The sequence below is a fragment of the Oncorhynchus keta genome, chromosome 14 (assembly GCF_023373465.1).
Source record: "Oncorhynchus keta strain PuntledgeMale-10-30-2019 chromosome 14, Oket_V2, whole genome shotgun sequence".
Lineage (NCBI taxonomy): Eukaryota > Metazoa > Chordata > Actinopteri > Salmoniformes > Salmonidae > Oncorhynchus > Oncorhynchus keta.
Genome location: NC_068434.1, coordinates 30,628,956 through 30,641,571, shown reverse-complemented (window position 1 = coordinate 30,641,571; position 12,616 = coordinate 30,628,956). Strand labels below are relative to the sequence as shown.

General features: G+C 42.5%; 1 protein-coding gene across 15 annotated transcripts in view; it reads left to right on the top strand.

The window, feature by feature from the left end:
- LOC118393196 (AP2-associated protein kinase 1-like) overlaps positions 1-12,616 on the top strand; it is a 44,693-nt gene that overhangs the window by 2,668 nt on the left and 29,409 nt on the right. For all 15 annotated transcript variants that reach the window (XM_035785623.2, XM_035785622.2, XM_035785629.2 and 12 more), the window contains exons 2-6: positions 9,839-9,957; positions 10,647-10,755; positions 10,868-11,010; positions 11,232-11,353; positions 11,548-11,629. In XM_035785623.2, the coding sequence (XP_035641516.1) occupies positions 9,839-9,957; positions 10,647-10,755; positions 10,868-11,010; positions 11,232-11,353; positions 11,548-11,629 (575 nt within the window). The remainder of the gene's footprint in view (positions 1-9,838; positions 9,958-10,646; positions 10,756-10,867; positions 11,011-11,231; positions 11,354-11,547; positions 11,630-12,616) is intronic.

The following is a 12,616-nucleotide window of genomic DNA, read 5'->3' as shown; positions in this document are numbered from 1 at the left end:
CGCGGCTTGTCTCTGATCACTGACTTTTGTGGGTGTGTGCATTTGCTTCACAGGGTTGGTTGGAACAGCTCAAGAGGTAAGGTGTGTCAATGTTCTCCTTCACATGATGTTGATGATCATCTGGTGTTGTCATTGTCATTTCTTAATATGTTTGGTAGACCAGAATTTGAAGTCATGATGAGCCCCCCTCTTTACAGCGGATATACTTTTTTGTATGTTTTAGAGTTCAACTCAAGCAATTCTACACATTTTGCCATGGGCTAATCTGGATTTGGTCCTATGTAGCAACATTTGGAATTGTGTTTTTTACATTGGATAAAAGTAGACTATGCTGGAAAATGGTATATCAATGGGAAAGTAATTCTGCTTTGAGAGTTGATAAACTTGTAACCCCACTTTTGAGAAAATTGTCCTTGAATATTTTGTTACACCTACTGGAGAGCATGTTGTCTACACCCATTCAGCATTGTTCACACCCTCTTAAGCCTTAGCCCCACACATCTCTTTAAGGATTCACATGTGAGGCCATGTACTAAACCGAGTGAGTAGTGTAGAAAACAACCAAAGATATCAAGGCTAAAAATGGTAAAAGTAGTAGTCTACAATAAGTGTGAACTCCGTTTTAAAAAATATACAATCTAGTCCTTGGCCTGTATCCTAATCTGACTTTGGTGCTGTTCATGTTGTTGTTCACATTACCGTGTCTGTTAAAAGCACTATATCAAATGAAATCTGTCACATGCACAAGATACAGAAGTTGTAAAGGGTACAGTGAAATGGTTACTTGTGTAGCAATATCAAAAACAGAACGTGTCTAGATAAAATATTTTATAATTATTAAATTACGCTTACACAGGCACACTTTTCTAAATTGATGGATCATGTGAAAGAAAGGCTACCACCCCCAGCCACATCTAGCTAGCGTAGCACCCTGTATCATCGGAATATTCAACAGTGTTTAAGAAATATATTACCTTTGTCGTGTCTGTGACTATCATTAAATGTGAAGACTTATTTTATCAAATAAATTCTCTGTTATTATTAAATGTATCATGTAAACTTTAACTAGGAAGTTGGGACACCACAGAAAATGTTTAGTCTCTATTTCCCGAATCGACTCTTAATAACCTCTTAGAGCTACCCCCTACTTTTTTCAATTTCCGCCTGAAGACATACCCAAATCTAACTGCCTGTAGCTCAGGCTCAGAACCAAGGATATGCATATTCTTGATGTCATTTGAAAGAAAACACTCTGAAGTTTGTGTAAATGTGAATTGAATGTAGGAGAATATAACACAATACATCTGGTTTAGATAATACAATGAAAAAACCAAACACTTTTTCATTTTTATTGTTGTATCATCTTTAAAATGAACAAGACAAAACAAACATTCAGATAGGATGATGGCGACAATTTCAGTGAAAAACATATGAGGGCAACAGTACTTGTGCAAAGTTTCAGAATGATAACTTCCAAAATGAGTGTGCTATATGACATTTATCATGAAGTCACCCAGGTGTCCCACACAAGTAGCCCAAATGTACCCAAGTGGCCAAATTGGTGAAGTTATACATTTTGAATGGAATAACTATATACAAAATACCAAAATGGTATTCTAAAAATATATACATTTACAAAATAACACTTTCAATATTTGGAAGACCCTCTACACAATATTGTGCTGCTGATGCCAGGTGCCATAGCAGTCTCTTTCTGCTGTAAAACAGAGGGTCACCAAGCATATGGTGCAGGTGACGGGGGACTTCATTTTGCAAAGAACACAGCGACGCCTCCATGCTGTGCCCTTTTGGCCCTGAGGCACATCCATGCCTGCAGAAATACATTTGGGAAGATGAACACCACTTGTGGCACGAGCTGGATGAACCAGCTTCAGTGGGGGATGGACACCGTGGCACTGGGGGCTCCCATTCGGAGTTAGTGTCACTCTGAAAGAAAATATTCAGTTAGAATAGTTTCACATATGAGCCCTGTATCAACAGGTATAATAAACATATATATATAGAGAGTACAGGGAACATAAGGTTGAATATATTATTATAGACCTTCTAGATCTACTGCCATTTATATTATGACAGACCAGCTAGATCTACTGTCTCTATTATATTACAACAGACCAGCTGTATCTACTGTCTCCATTTCACTTTGGCCATTGTTGTGGGCCTGCCCTCCCCTCAACAGCCTCAAATAGGCTATTTCATTCCACAAATAATATTTTATATTATTAATTTCAAATAACGACATTGGCATGAGAAAAACTTACCAGTCCAAAATGATGTCCTCTCCGTTCAAAAAATATTCCTCCATTTGGGAATCGCTAAATGAATCGTCCTCCAATAATCTCTGTCTCACTTTTGGAAAAGTTACGTTTCGTGTGTGTATTTGCATCGAATGTGTCGTTGAAAATGGAATGAGACGGAATTCACGACACAAGCGATTCACAAAATGTTTCGTGTTAGGCTATAAAAATGGATTTTATCAAACAAAAGACCATTCACTGTGTAACAATGTGCATTGGGATTGCAAACAGTGGAAGATCGTCAAAAGTAAACAATTAATTTTATTGCAGTTTGATTTTGTTATGATATTTTTAATTAGCCTTCCATTGATTATTAATTGTTACCTCATTAGTCTCGTTCCAAACGTCATAAAATTATTGGTTATCTGCACAAACCCTAGTTTCCATAATGATTCAGCAATATACAAATTGGCTTAATTATTTATTAACAAACTAAATAATCACAGAAATACATAACAAACAGTAGATATTGGTTACTAACAATGATAGAAAAGTTCCGAGCAGGCTAATCCGATATGACTGCTTGGAAGAAAAAAGGAAAGGGGTGGGGACTGGGAAAGACCAATTGGATTCACTACACACAGTCTAGAATTATATTCATTGAAATGCTAATCCTTTGCACGTTAACGGCCGCTCAATCAAGGATGATTGCAAGTTATATATTTACGCCGTATGTTGTTGTCTTCTCTGTTGGAATATTCAACCCACCTTCCATTACCGAAGTTTGCATCTGCACAGTTCTTCCACTATATTTATTTTTGGAAATTAAGTAGTCAGTGTTTTTTTGTTTGGCATACAGTAGTGGCAAAAAGTTGAGAATGACACATTCATTTTCACAAAGTCTGCTGCCTCAGTTTGTATGATGGCAATTTGCATATACTCCAGAATGTTATGAAGAGTGATCAGATGAATTGCAATTAATTGCAAAGTCCCCCTTTGCCATGCAAATGAACTGAATCCCCAAAAAACATTTCCACTGCATTTCAGCCCTGCCACAAAAGGACCAGCTGACATCATGTCAGTGATTCTCTCGTTAACACAGGTGTGAGTATTGACAAGGAGAAGGCTGGATATCACTCTGTCATGCTGATTGAGTTAGAATAACAGACTGGAAGCTTCAAAAGGAGTGTGGTGCTTGGAATCATTGTTCTTCCTCTGTCAACCATGGGTGCCTGTAAGGAAACACATGCCGTCATCATTGCTTTGCAGAAAAAGGGCTTCCCAGGCAAGGATATTGCTGCCAGTAAGATTGCACCTAAATCAACCATTTATTGGATCATCAAGAACTTCAAGGAGAGCGGTTCAATTGTTGTGAAGAAGAATCAACTCCTAAAGTTGATTCAGTTGCTGGATCGGAGCACTACCAGTACAGAGCTTGCTCAGAAATGGCAGCAGGCAGGTGTGAGTGCATCTGCACGCACAGTGAGGCGAAGACTTTTGGTGTCAAGAAGGGCAGCAAAGAAGACACTTCTCTGCAAGAAAAACATCAGGGACAGACTGACATTCTGCAAAAGGTACAGGGATTGGACTGCTGAGGACTGGGGTAAAGTCATTTTCTCTGATGAATCCCCTTTACGATTGTTTGGGGCATCTGGAAAAAAGCTTGTCTGGAGAAGACAAGGTGAGTGCTACCATCAGTCCTGTGGCATGCCAACAGTTAAAGCATCCTGAGACCATTCATGTGTGGGCTTGCTTCTCAGCCAAGGGAGTGGGCTCACTCACAATTTTGCCTAAGAACTCAGCCATGAATGGTACAATGGTACAAACACATCCTCCGAGAGCAACTTCTCCCAACCATCCAGGAACAGTTTGGTTATGAACAATGCCTTTTCCAGCATGATGGAGCACTTGCCATAAGGCAAACGTGATAACTAAGTGGCTCGGGGAACAAAACATCGATATTTTGGGTCCATGGCCAGGAAACTCCCCAGACCTTAAGAGCTTGTAAGTAAGTATTTCACAATAACAGGATAATGCTTTGACTATCACTTTAAAATGTACAGTCGTGGCCAAAAGTTGAGAATGACAAATATTAATTTCCAAAGTTTGCTGCTTCAGTGTCTTTAGATATTTTTGTCAGATGTTACTATGGAATACTGAAGTATAATTACAAGTGTCAAAGGCTTTTATTGACAATTACATGAAGTTGATGCAAAGAGTCAATATTTGCAGTGTTGAACATTCTTTTTCAAGACCTCTGCAATCCACCCTGGCATGCTGTCAATTAACATCTGGGCCACATCCTGACTGATGGCATCCCATTCTCACATAATCAATGCTTGGAGTTTGTGGGTTTTTGTTTGTCCACCCGCCTCTAGAGGATTGACCACAAGTTCTCAATGGGATTAACCTGTTAGTGATCCCTTCGCGCGCCAATTCCTTTAGCGGGATCGATTTGACAATATCCAGTGAAATTGCAGAGCGCCAAATTCAAACTACAGAAATTTCAAGATTCACGAAAATAAGTGTAATACATCAAAATAAAGCTTAACAACTTGTTTATCCAGCTGCAGTGTCAGATTTCAAGAAGGCTTTACAGCGAAAGCAGACTATGCGATTATCTGAGGACAGCTCCCCGCATACAACACATGAAAAAAAAATTCAACCAGGCAGAAATAACATTATAATAAATGCCTTACCTTTGAAGATCTTCTCAAATGTCTGTGACACGATGAATGGTCGTTTTGTTCAATAAAATTGGCATTTTGGGATATAAAGGAATTTATTTTGCACGTTTAATTCAGAAATACACCGGTTCCAACTTGCCCAACATGACTACAAAGTATCTAAATTACCTGTAAACTTGGTCCAAACACCTAAAATTTAAATAATCGATCAAATTTAAGACAGGATAAACTGTTTCCAATATCGGATAAAAACAACGTGAAGCGCATTCCAGTTCACACGCACCAAATAGTAGAGTCCACCTGGAGTGACACTTACAAAGAACAGCCATGCTACTTAATCTCTCAAAAGAAAAACATCAAACAATTTCTAAAGATTGTTGCTTTCTAGTGGAAGCCATAGGAACCCAACCTTTTGGGTTTCACCTGCCAAATCAGTTATGTTATACTAAGACATTATTTTAATGATTTTTGAAAGTTTTTAGAGTTTTCTATCAATCTACCAATTATATGCATATACTAGCTTCTGGGCCTGAGTAACATGCAGTTCACTCTGGGGCACGCTTTTCATCCGGGTGTGAAAATACTGCCCCCAATCCCTAAGAAAAGCCAACAGTGCAGTTCAAGAAGAGTTAAGAAAATATTTACTGGTACCGAGTCAGTGTGCTGGGGTACAGGTTAGATGAGGTCATTTGTACATGTAAGTAGGGGTAAAGTGACTGCATAGATAATAAACAGTGAGTAGCGGCAGTGTACAAAAGGGAGGTGGGGCTCAGTCAATGTAAATAGTCCGGTGGCTATTTTATTAATTGTTCAGCAGTCTTATGGCTTGGGGGTAGAAGCTGTTGAGGAGCCTTTTGGTCCTTAGACTTGGCGCTCTGGTACAGCTTGCCGTGTGGTAGCAGAGAGAACAGTCTATGACTTGGGTGACTGGAGTCTCTGACAATTTTATGGGCTGTCCTCTGACACCGCCTATTATATAGGTCCTGGATGGCAGGAAGCTTGGCCCCAGTGATGTACTGTGCCGTACACATGGCCCTTTGTAGCGCCTTACGGTCAGATGCTGAGCAGTTGCCGTACCAGGCGGTGACGTAACAGGTCAGGATGATCTCGATGGTGCAGCTGGAGAACTTATTGAGGATCTTGGGAACCATGCCAAATCTTTTCGGTCTCCTGAGGGGGAATAGGTTTTGTCGTGCCCTCTTCATGACTGTCTTGGTGTTTGGACCATGATAGTTCGTTGGCGATGTGGACACCTAAGGAACTTGAAACTCTCGACCCGCACCACTACAGCCCCGTCAATGTTAATGGGGGCCGTTTCGGCCCGTATACCATTCTTCTTGATTGATGCTATTGGCTCAGTGTGCTGCTGTCTGCATTGTTTTCTACACCATTAACCCATTAGGCTGCTTTGATCTCCACACCATATCCCTATGCTCTACACAGTACTGTCCTGTCAATGAGCCATCTACACCCACAGTCTAGTCTGCTGAGCCCGACGCTGTGTCCCCCAACACTAATGCTCTGCTTTAGAGACAATGCTACGCTGATCCACACGACCATGGTCAAAGTGAATTTGCCATTCTGTCAACTGAGGGCTTGTTGCTGAATAATAGATGGACACCATGTGTCGGTCCGTACCACCCCTGGTTGAATGCCTGGATATCTTCACTTTCAGTTCTCAGCAGGCTTAGGACTACTCCTCTATGAAAGTGAGTGTGTCATTCAGAGGAGACGGTGTGACACATGGGGGTTGGATGACATCGTCAAAGCACAGTAAAATCACTCAGTATAACTAACTGGATAACTTTCTGAATATTCTCAAACCATGCATGAAGAGGCTGCCTATGTGGTTCACTGGCCAGATCAGTGGGAGAACCAGCTGAGATGACCCTCTCCCTCTAACCACTCTTGCCCCCCATTAGAAATCACACCTTTTGACGAATGTTAGTTAATGTTTTTCCATCGATACATTTTTCTGGCTGTAGATTTGCTTTCCTTTAGGCTATTTTTGTTCAGCTGGTTTTGAGGTATTGCAGGGTCACATTTGCAGGATATGTCAAAGCAGTTTTGCCCCTGTTCTCTCAGCAATCCCAAAACCAGAAGCATTTAGCTGCAACACTTTCTCTTTACAGTATCAACAAGGTGGGTAATTTCCTCCAGTTTATAGGCGTGTAACGTTACTGCTGGTATGGTAACACTAGCCCTCTACTACTGACATTGTCATGGCGGAAGCCTGCCTGTCCCTCTCACTCCACTGTCAGAGAGCGCACACACAAACCACTAGGGCATGCTGGGAAAACCAACTGTCTTTAATTTTTCGAATCATCAACGAGTATCAACTGGCCCAAGCTGGTTTAATATAATATTAATGCCTTCTGGAGACTCTACAGTGCCAGTAGAATTGTCTTCTCCATGCAGGATGCAGCATAATGCAGACGCCTCAGCGAGCATGATAATTAACCATGTCGTAGTCGTGTTTATTTATAGTTTGCTGTTTGTCGTCACTGCAATGGAGCTTGTCTATCATTGTTTCCTGAACTGTATACCAAAACACTTAAGGATACATAAAAAAATGTATTTGTGTTTGGTTGAGTGGACAGCGGGGTATTATACTGGCTGTCATCAGTGTTAAGGGGAATGTTTATAATGTAGTTGTTGTTGGCCTGTCCAGTCTGGTGAAAGTCAATGTGCTGCTTTCAGCATGTTACTTCAGAAGGTGGTTAATCCCTCTAATTACACGTAGGTGCCTAAGATTAGACGGTGCAAACTAGCAGTGGTTTGGCAGGACAAACCTTACGTCAGCTCAGACGGGACCACCCACACACACACCATGTTGTGTGTAGGTCTACATGTTTGTACTTGCTCCCACAAGGTATTCTGATATTAACTTTGAAACAGGGTCAAGATAGGCTTTGCTGGATCCACTCTATTTTGCATATATTTGAGTTGATAACAGATTTAGCTTGGCCCTCCACTGGTTGTATATTTACCATTCTACTGAGTGTATAGGCCACACTGATTATTTGAACTGAGTCTCATTGTACAGCATTAGCTCCTATCGAACTGAAGGCTGTGGTCCAAAGCCTCTGATGATCAAACCCCAAACAGACAGATCACGTGGAGGGGAGCTGTCCTTGGCTTAGTGATGTGAGGCAGGCTGGATGACTCCGCCCAGGGCATGGCTCAGCGCAAGCAGCTACAGACAGCATGCTGGAAGAGCACAAGGCTGGCTACCAACAGGCCTCTCTGAGAAGCAGAAGCAGGCTCCTCTAATAGGCCTGACTGTGTTTGTTCCAGTGAGTTCACTGCAGGGTTGAACTGCTTTAGGCCTAGCTGTGTCAGCAGTGAAAATAGACAAGGAAGCAGTTGTCCAGTAGCCTAATGCTCTCAAAGGCTTGATTTAGACCTCACTTGTTGTACAGGCTGCAGGTGCTCTGTAGTGCCTTATCTTCTGCATTCAAATGTACAGCCACCTCCCAGTTTGTATTGATTCTTCCTTCCTTATTTAGAGGGGCATGCAGGCCCCTCTAAATAATAATCTACAAGATTCAGGAGGACAGACGAGCCTTGTTTCTGTGGTTTAGGGTGAGGTGCTGAAATGCCACTGCAGTACCAAGCCACCTGCACTGGAAAGTGTCTGTTTATGGTGCTTGTGTGTGTGCAGCAGAGATAAGAACCAATACGAAGTCAATCTCTTATTCAGATTAGTGAAACTTGGTCCTGGCCCATATCTGTTTCTGCTCTGATCAGAACCTGGAGGTGCTTATTTAGCGTAGTGCATGTTAATGCAGCAGCACAGCAGAGCTCTCAACCAACCCTTCCGAGCATTAGCTCAGCTACTACTAGCCTATACTTCTTAATCACAAACACGCATACTACTCACACCTTACAGCATTGTGCTGCTACAACACTGCAGAACCACCAATCCTTCAAAACACCAGCTCTGCATCACTGACATATATGCACTACTATTCCCTCTCTTTGAACAATGTGAGATAAGTCTAGCTGAGATACATGCACAGTATGTTCCAGACAGTGCTTCCACTGAACCCTGCCCATCTGATGGAATTATTCTTTATGGAGGTAAAGGCCAGCCCCCTTGCTGTGTGTGAAAGGTGTGTAGATGAAAGAGCCCAGTGTTGTACCACACATGGAACAAAGCAAGCCAGCACCGCCTCCTTGTTCAACAGAAACAAATAGTGGGCACAGCCAGCCACATACACAATCACTAGTGGTTTTGTGCGTCTGAATTAGCAGGTGAGAGAGATGGAGAGACCAACATAAGGGCCCTTTTGGAGCCTTGCCAGTTGCCCTGTGTCAGTACAATGTTATTCTAATAGCCGGATGATGGAATCTCACATTCTTCACTGTCTCCAGTCAGTGCTGCTGCTCCAATACTTCCAGTCTGTCTCGGCTCTACTGCTGACTCACCCAATGCTATTTTGAGCCGTCCTTTATCACAGCTCCCTCTGACTGAACACACATTTCACAACTTATCTTCCCAGCTAACTTTGCCACCCCCACTGTTTATCCAGGGTCATGGAGTGTGTTTGAGTGTGTGTGTGTGATTCTGCTCACAGTCAGCCTCTCAGCAGCTAAGATTCATTCATTGTGGCTGAGCAGAGAGCCTGGAGGAGACTGACTGCCTGACTGGGCTGATTCAGTCGTTGACATTTGTGAAGGTCAAAGCTCATTTGGCTTAAGGGGGAACCAGTGTCACGAAGCGAACATTTGTCGCAACGTATTTAGCCATTTTCATGTTTATTGTATTCCGTTCTTGTTAAATTGGCTGACATTGCAGCTGATTTCATTGGGGACCTGTGCTGCCCAGTCACAGGTCAATGCAGAAATGTAAGCATCCTCTGCATTCTTTCTTACTCTCTCCCTCCACAGGAGGCTTTGCCATTGTGTTCCTGGTGCGGACCAACCAGGGGGTGCGCTGTGCTCTGAAGAGGATGTACGTCAACAACGAGCACGACCTGCAGGTCTGCGAGCTGGAGATCCAGATCATGGTGAGAACAGGCTCTGGGCTGGAGCCCTGCTTAGTCTGTCACTCAGTCCAACGTAGAATGCACACCTAGCTCATAGCTATATGGTGAGGCTCTTAGACAAAGGGGGCTAAGGATTGTGTGAGGTCACTGACTTGTTGGAAACCACAGGATCACTGTGCTTCTGCTATAGTGAAGCGGATGTAGAACCATAGAGCAACATTACACACATTTTTATTCTGGAAGAGGTGATATGGGAGTGTGTCAATTGCTGACTATGGAATGGGAGGGTTGACAAGACTAACTTAAACGTATACAGAGAGGAGATGGAGGGAAGCAGCAGGGTAGTAATAGTTTCATTCTTAGTCCAGTTGGAGCCTGCTGCTGAATATGTTGAATTGGCATTCATGCAGCTAAACTCCCCCGCCCCCTTGGGCCTCCATTGCCTAACTGGAGGCCATGCTGTAAAATAACTAGCCCCTGCAGCCACACCCTGGGGGGCATAATTGGTACAAGATGGCTATCATTATTACTTCCAGCCTTTTGGCAGATCCTCATAGGCAGTAATCTAGAGCAGAACAGTACACTCAGTCAGTCCAAAAAACAAACAAAGATCACCATTGTTATGGCAGCCTGTTTGAACTTGAAAGCCAACCAGAGATGTATGAGGTTCTTTATATTCTCTAAAATATTAACCAATTGTGTGTGTTCAGAGGGACCTCGTGGGCCACAGGAACATTGTGGGTTTCCTGGACTCCAGTATAACTGCAGTGGGAGCAGGAGATGTCTGGGAGGTCCTCATCCTCATGGACTTCTGTCGTGGTAATTCTGCTCCTCTTTCCTTCTCAAGCCCTTTAGTGGTTTCATAAGTGCACAAACCTCATACCTATTTTTTTTCCCAAACCCATTGTAAGTCCTTCCTGGTTTGTTACAGGTGGTCAGGTGGTGAACCTGATGAATCAGCGTCTGCAGACAGGCTTCACTGAGCCAGAGGTGCTGCAGATCTTCTGTGACACCTGCGAGGCCGTGGCCCGACTCCACCAGTGCAAGACGCCAATCATCCATCGAGACCTCAAGGCACAAGCACTTGTCTTCTCACACACACCCTCAGTCTGCACTTCACTTACACTTTAATGGCCTCATTGGCATTATCATGGCCTTTTTAATCTGTTTTTCTTTAATACATGTCCTAGCTGCATATGTGTGTCAGCATGAAGTGAGACATGACGTATATAAATATGTTAAACGCTATTCAAAGATCGTCTCAGGAGTCATCTGTGTGTCTATTTTCTTTGCAGGTGGAGAATATCCTGCTCCATGACCGGGGACACTATGTGTTGTGTGACTTTGGCAGTGCCACCAACCGCTTCCAGAACCCTCAGACAGAGGGTGTTCCACTGGTGGAGGAGGAAATCAAGAAGTGAGTGATTCTTAAGAGCTTCACCTCAACTGGAATACTGAACTCATGAGTGGTTTGATAGTTTTAGTCTAGTGGACCAACAAGTACAACAGGTTGGGATGTTGTGAGTTTAACTGTGCCGAGTGAGCCCTGTTGAGGACATTTATCTGTGATTGAAGTCCTTCCAAAATTGGTGTGCTCCTTTCTTTTGTAAGGTACACTACTCTGTCATACCGAGCCCCAGAGATGATCAACCTCTATAATGGCACGGTCATCACTACAAAGGCAGACATCTGGGTGAGTTGGCATGCTGCTATATCACCATGAGAGATGATTACTGGTAGGGCGTTCACTCACTGCTCTAGAATGTGTGGAGAAATGGGGCAATTCAAGAGGATACTGCAAAATGCATGTAAAAGTACAGTTTTCTTTCCCAATGTCATCTTATCACATAATTAATCATTAGATTGTTCTCTAAAAAAGGATAACCTTAATATACTTTCACTTGACAGTGTTGATGAAATAAGAACATTAATTTGCTGTGACAGTTGCCAGTTTATACCTCGCCGCTCTTGGTTGTATCTCTTCCATACAGTATTTCGCATTATGTGGTGGTACCATTTTGGAGGACTTTCCACGGGTTGGACCAATCAAAATCAACTTGATACCCTTGTCATTTTCATCTTCAGATCCTTGGCTTTCATTGGGGATCAATCTACTTTGGGGGAGGGACTTTTCTGTGGCAATTTTAAAGGGAAAGACTCAGAAATACACAATGAAAACAGGAACAGATTGTTTTTGTGGAGGGTGGATAATGAAATTCAGTCTGTTAGCTTTGTATATAAATATACAGTACCAGTAAAGTTTTAATATTTTCTACATTGTAGAATAATAGTGAAGACATCAAAACTATGAAATAACACAAGGAATCATGTAGTCCAGCCCGGTAAACAAATCAAAATATATTTTAGATTATTCATAGTAGACACCCTTTGTCTTGATGACAGCTTTGCACACTCTTGGCGTTCTCTCAACCAGCTTCACCTGGAATGCTTTCCCAACAGTCTTGAGCGATTTCCCACATATGCTAAGCATTTTTTGGTTGCTTTTCCTTTACTCTGCGGTCAAAAATGATCCCAAACCATCTCAATTGGGTTGGGGACAGGTGATTGTGAAGGCCAGGTAATTGTGGAGGACAGGTCATCTGATGCAGCACTCTGTCACTCTCCTTCTTGGCCAAATAGCCCTTACACAGCCTGGAGGTGTATTGTGTTTTTGAAAAAC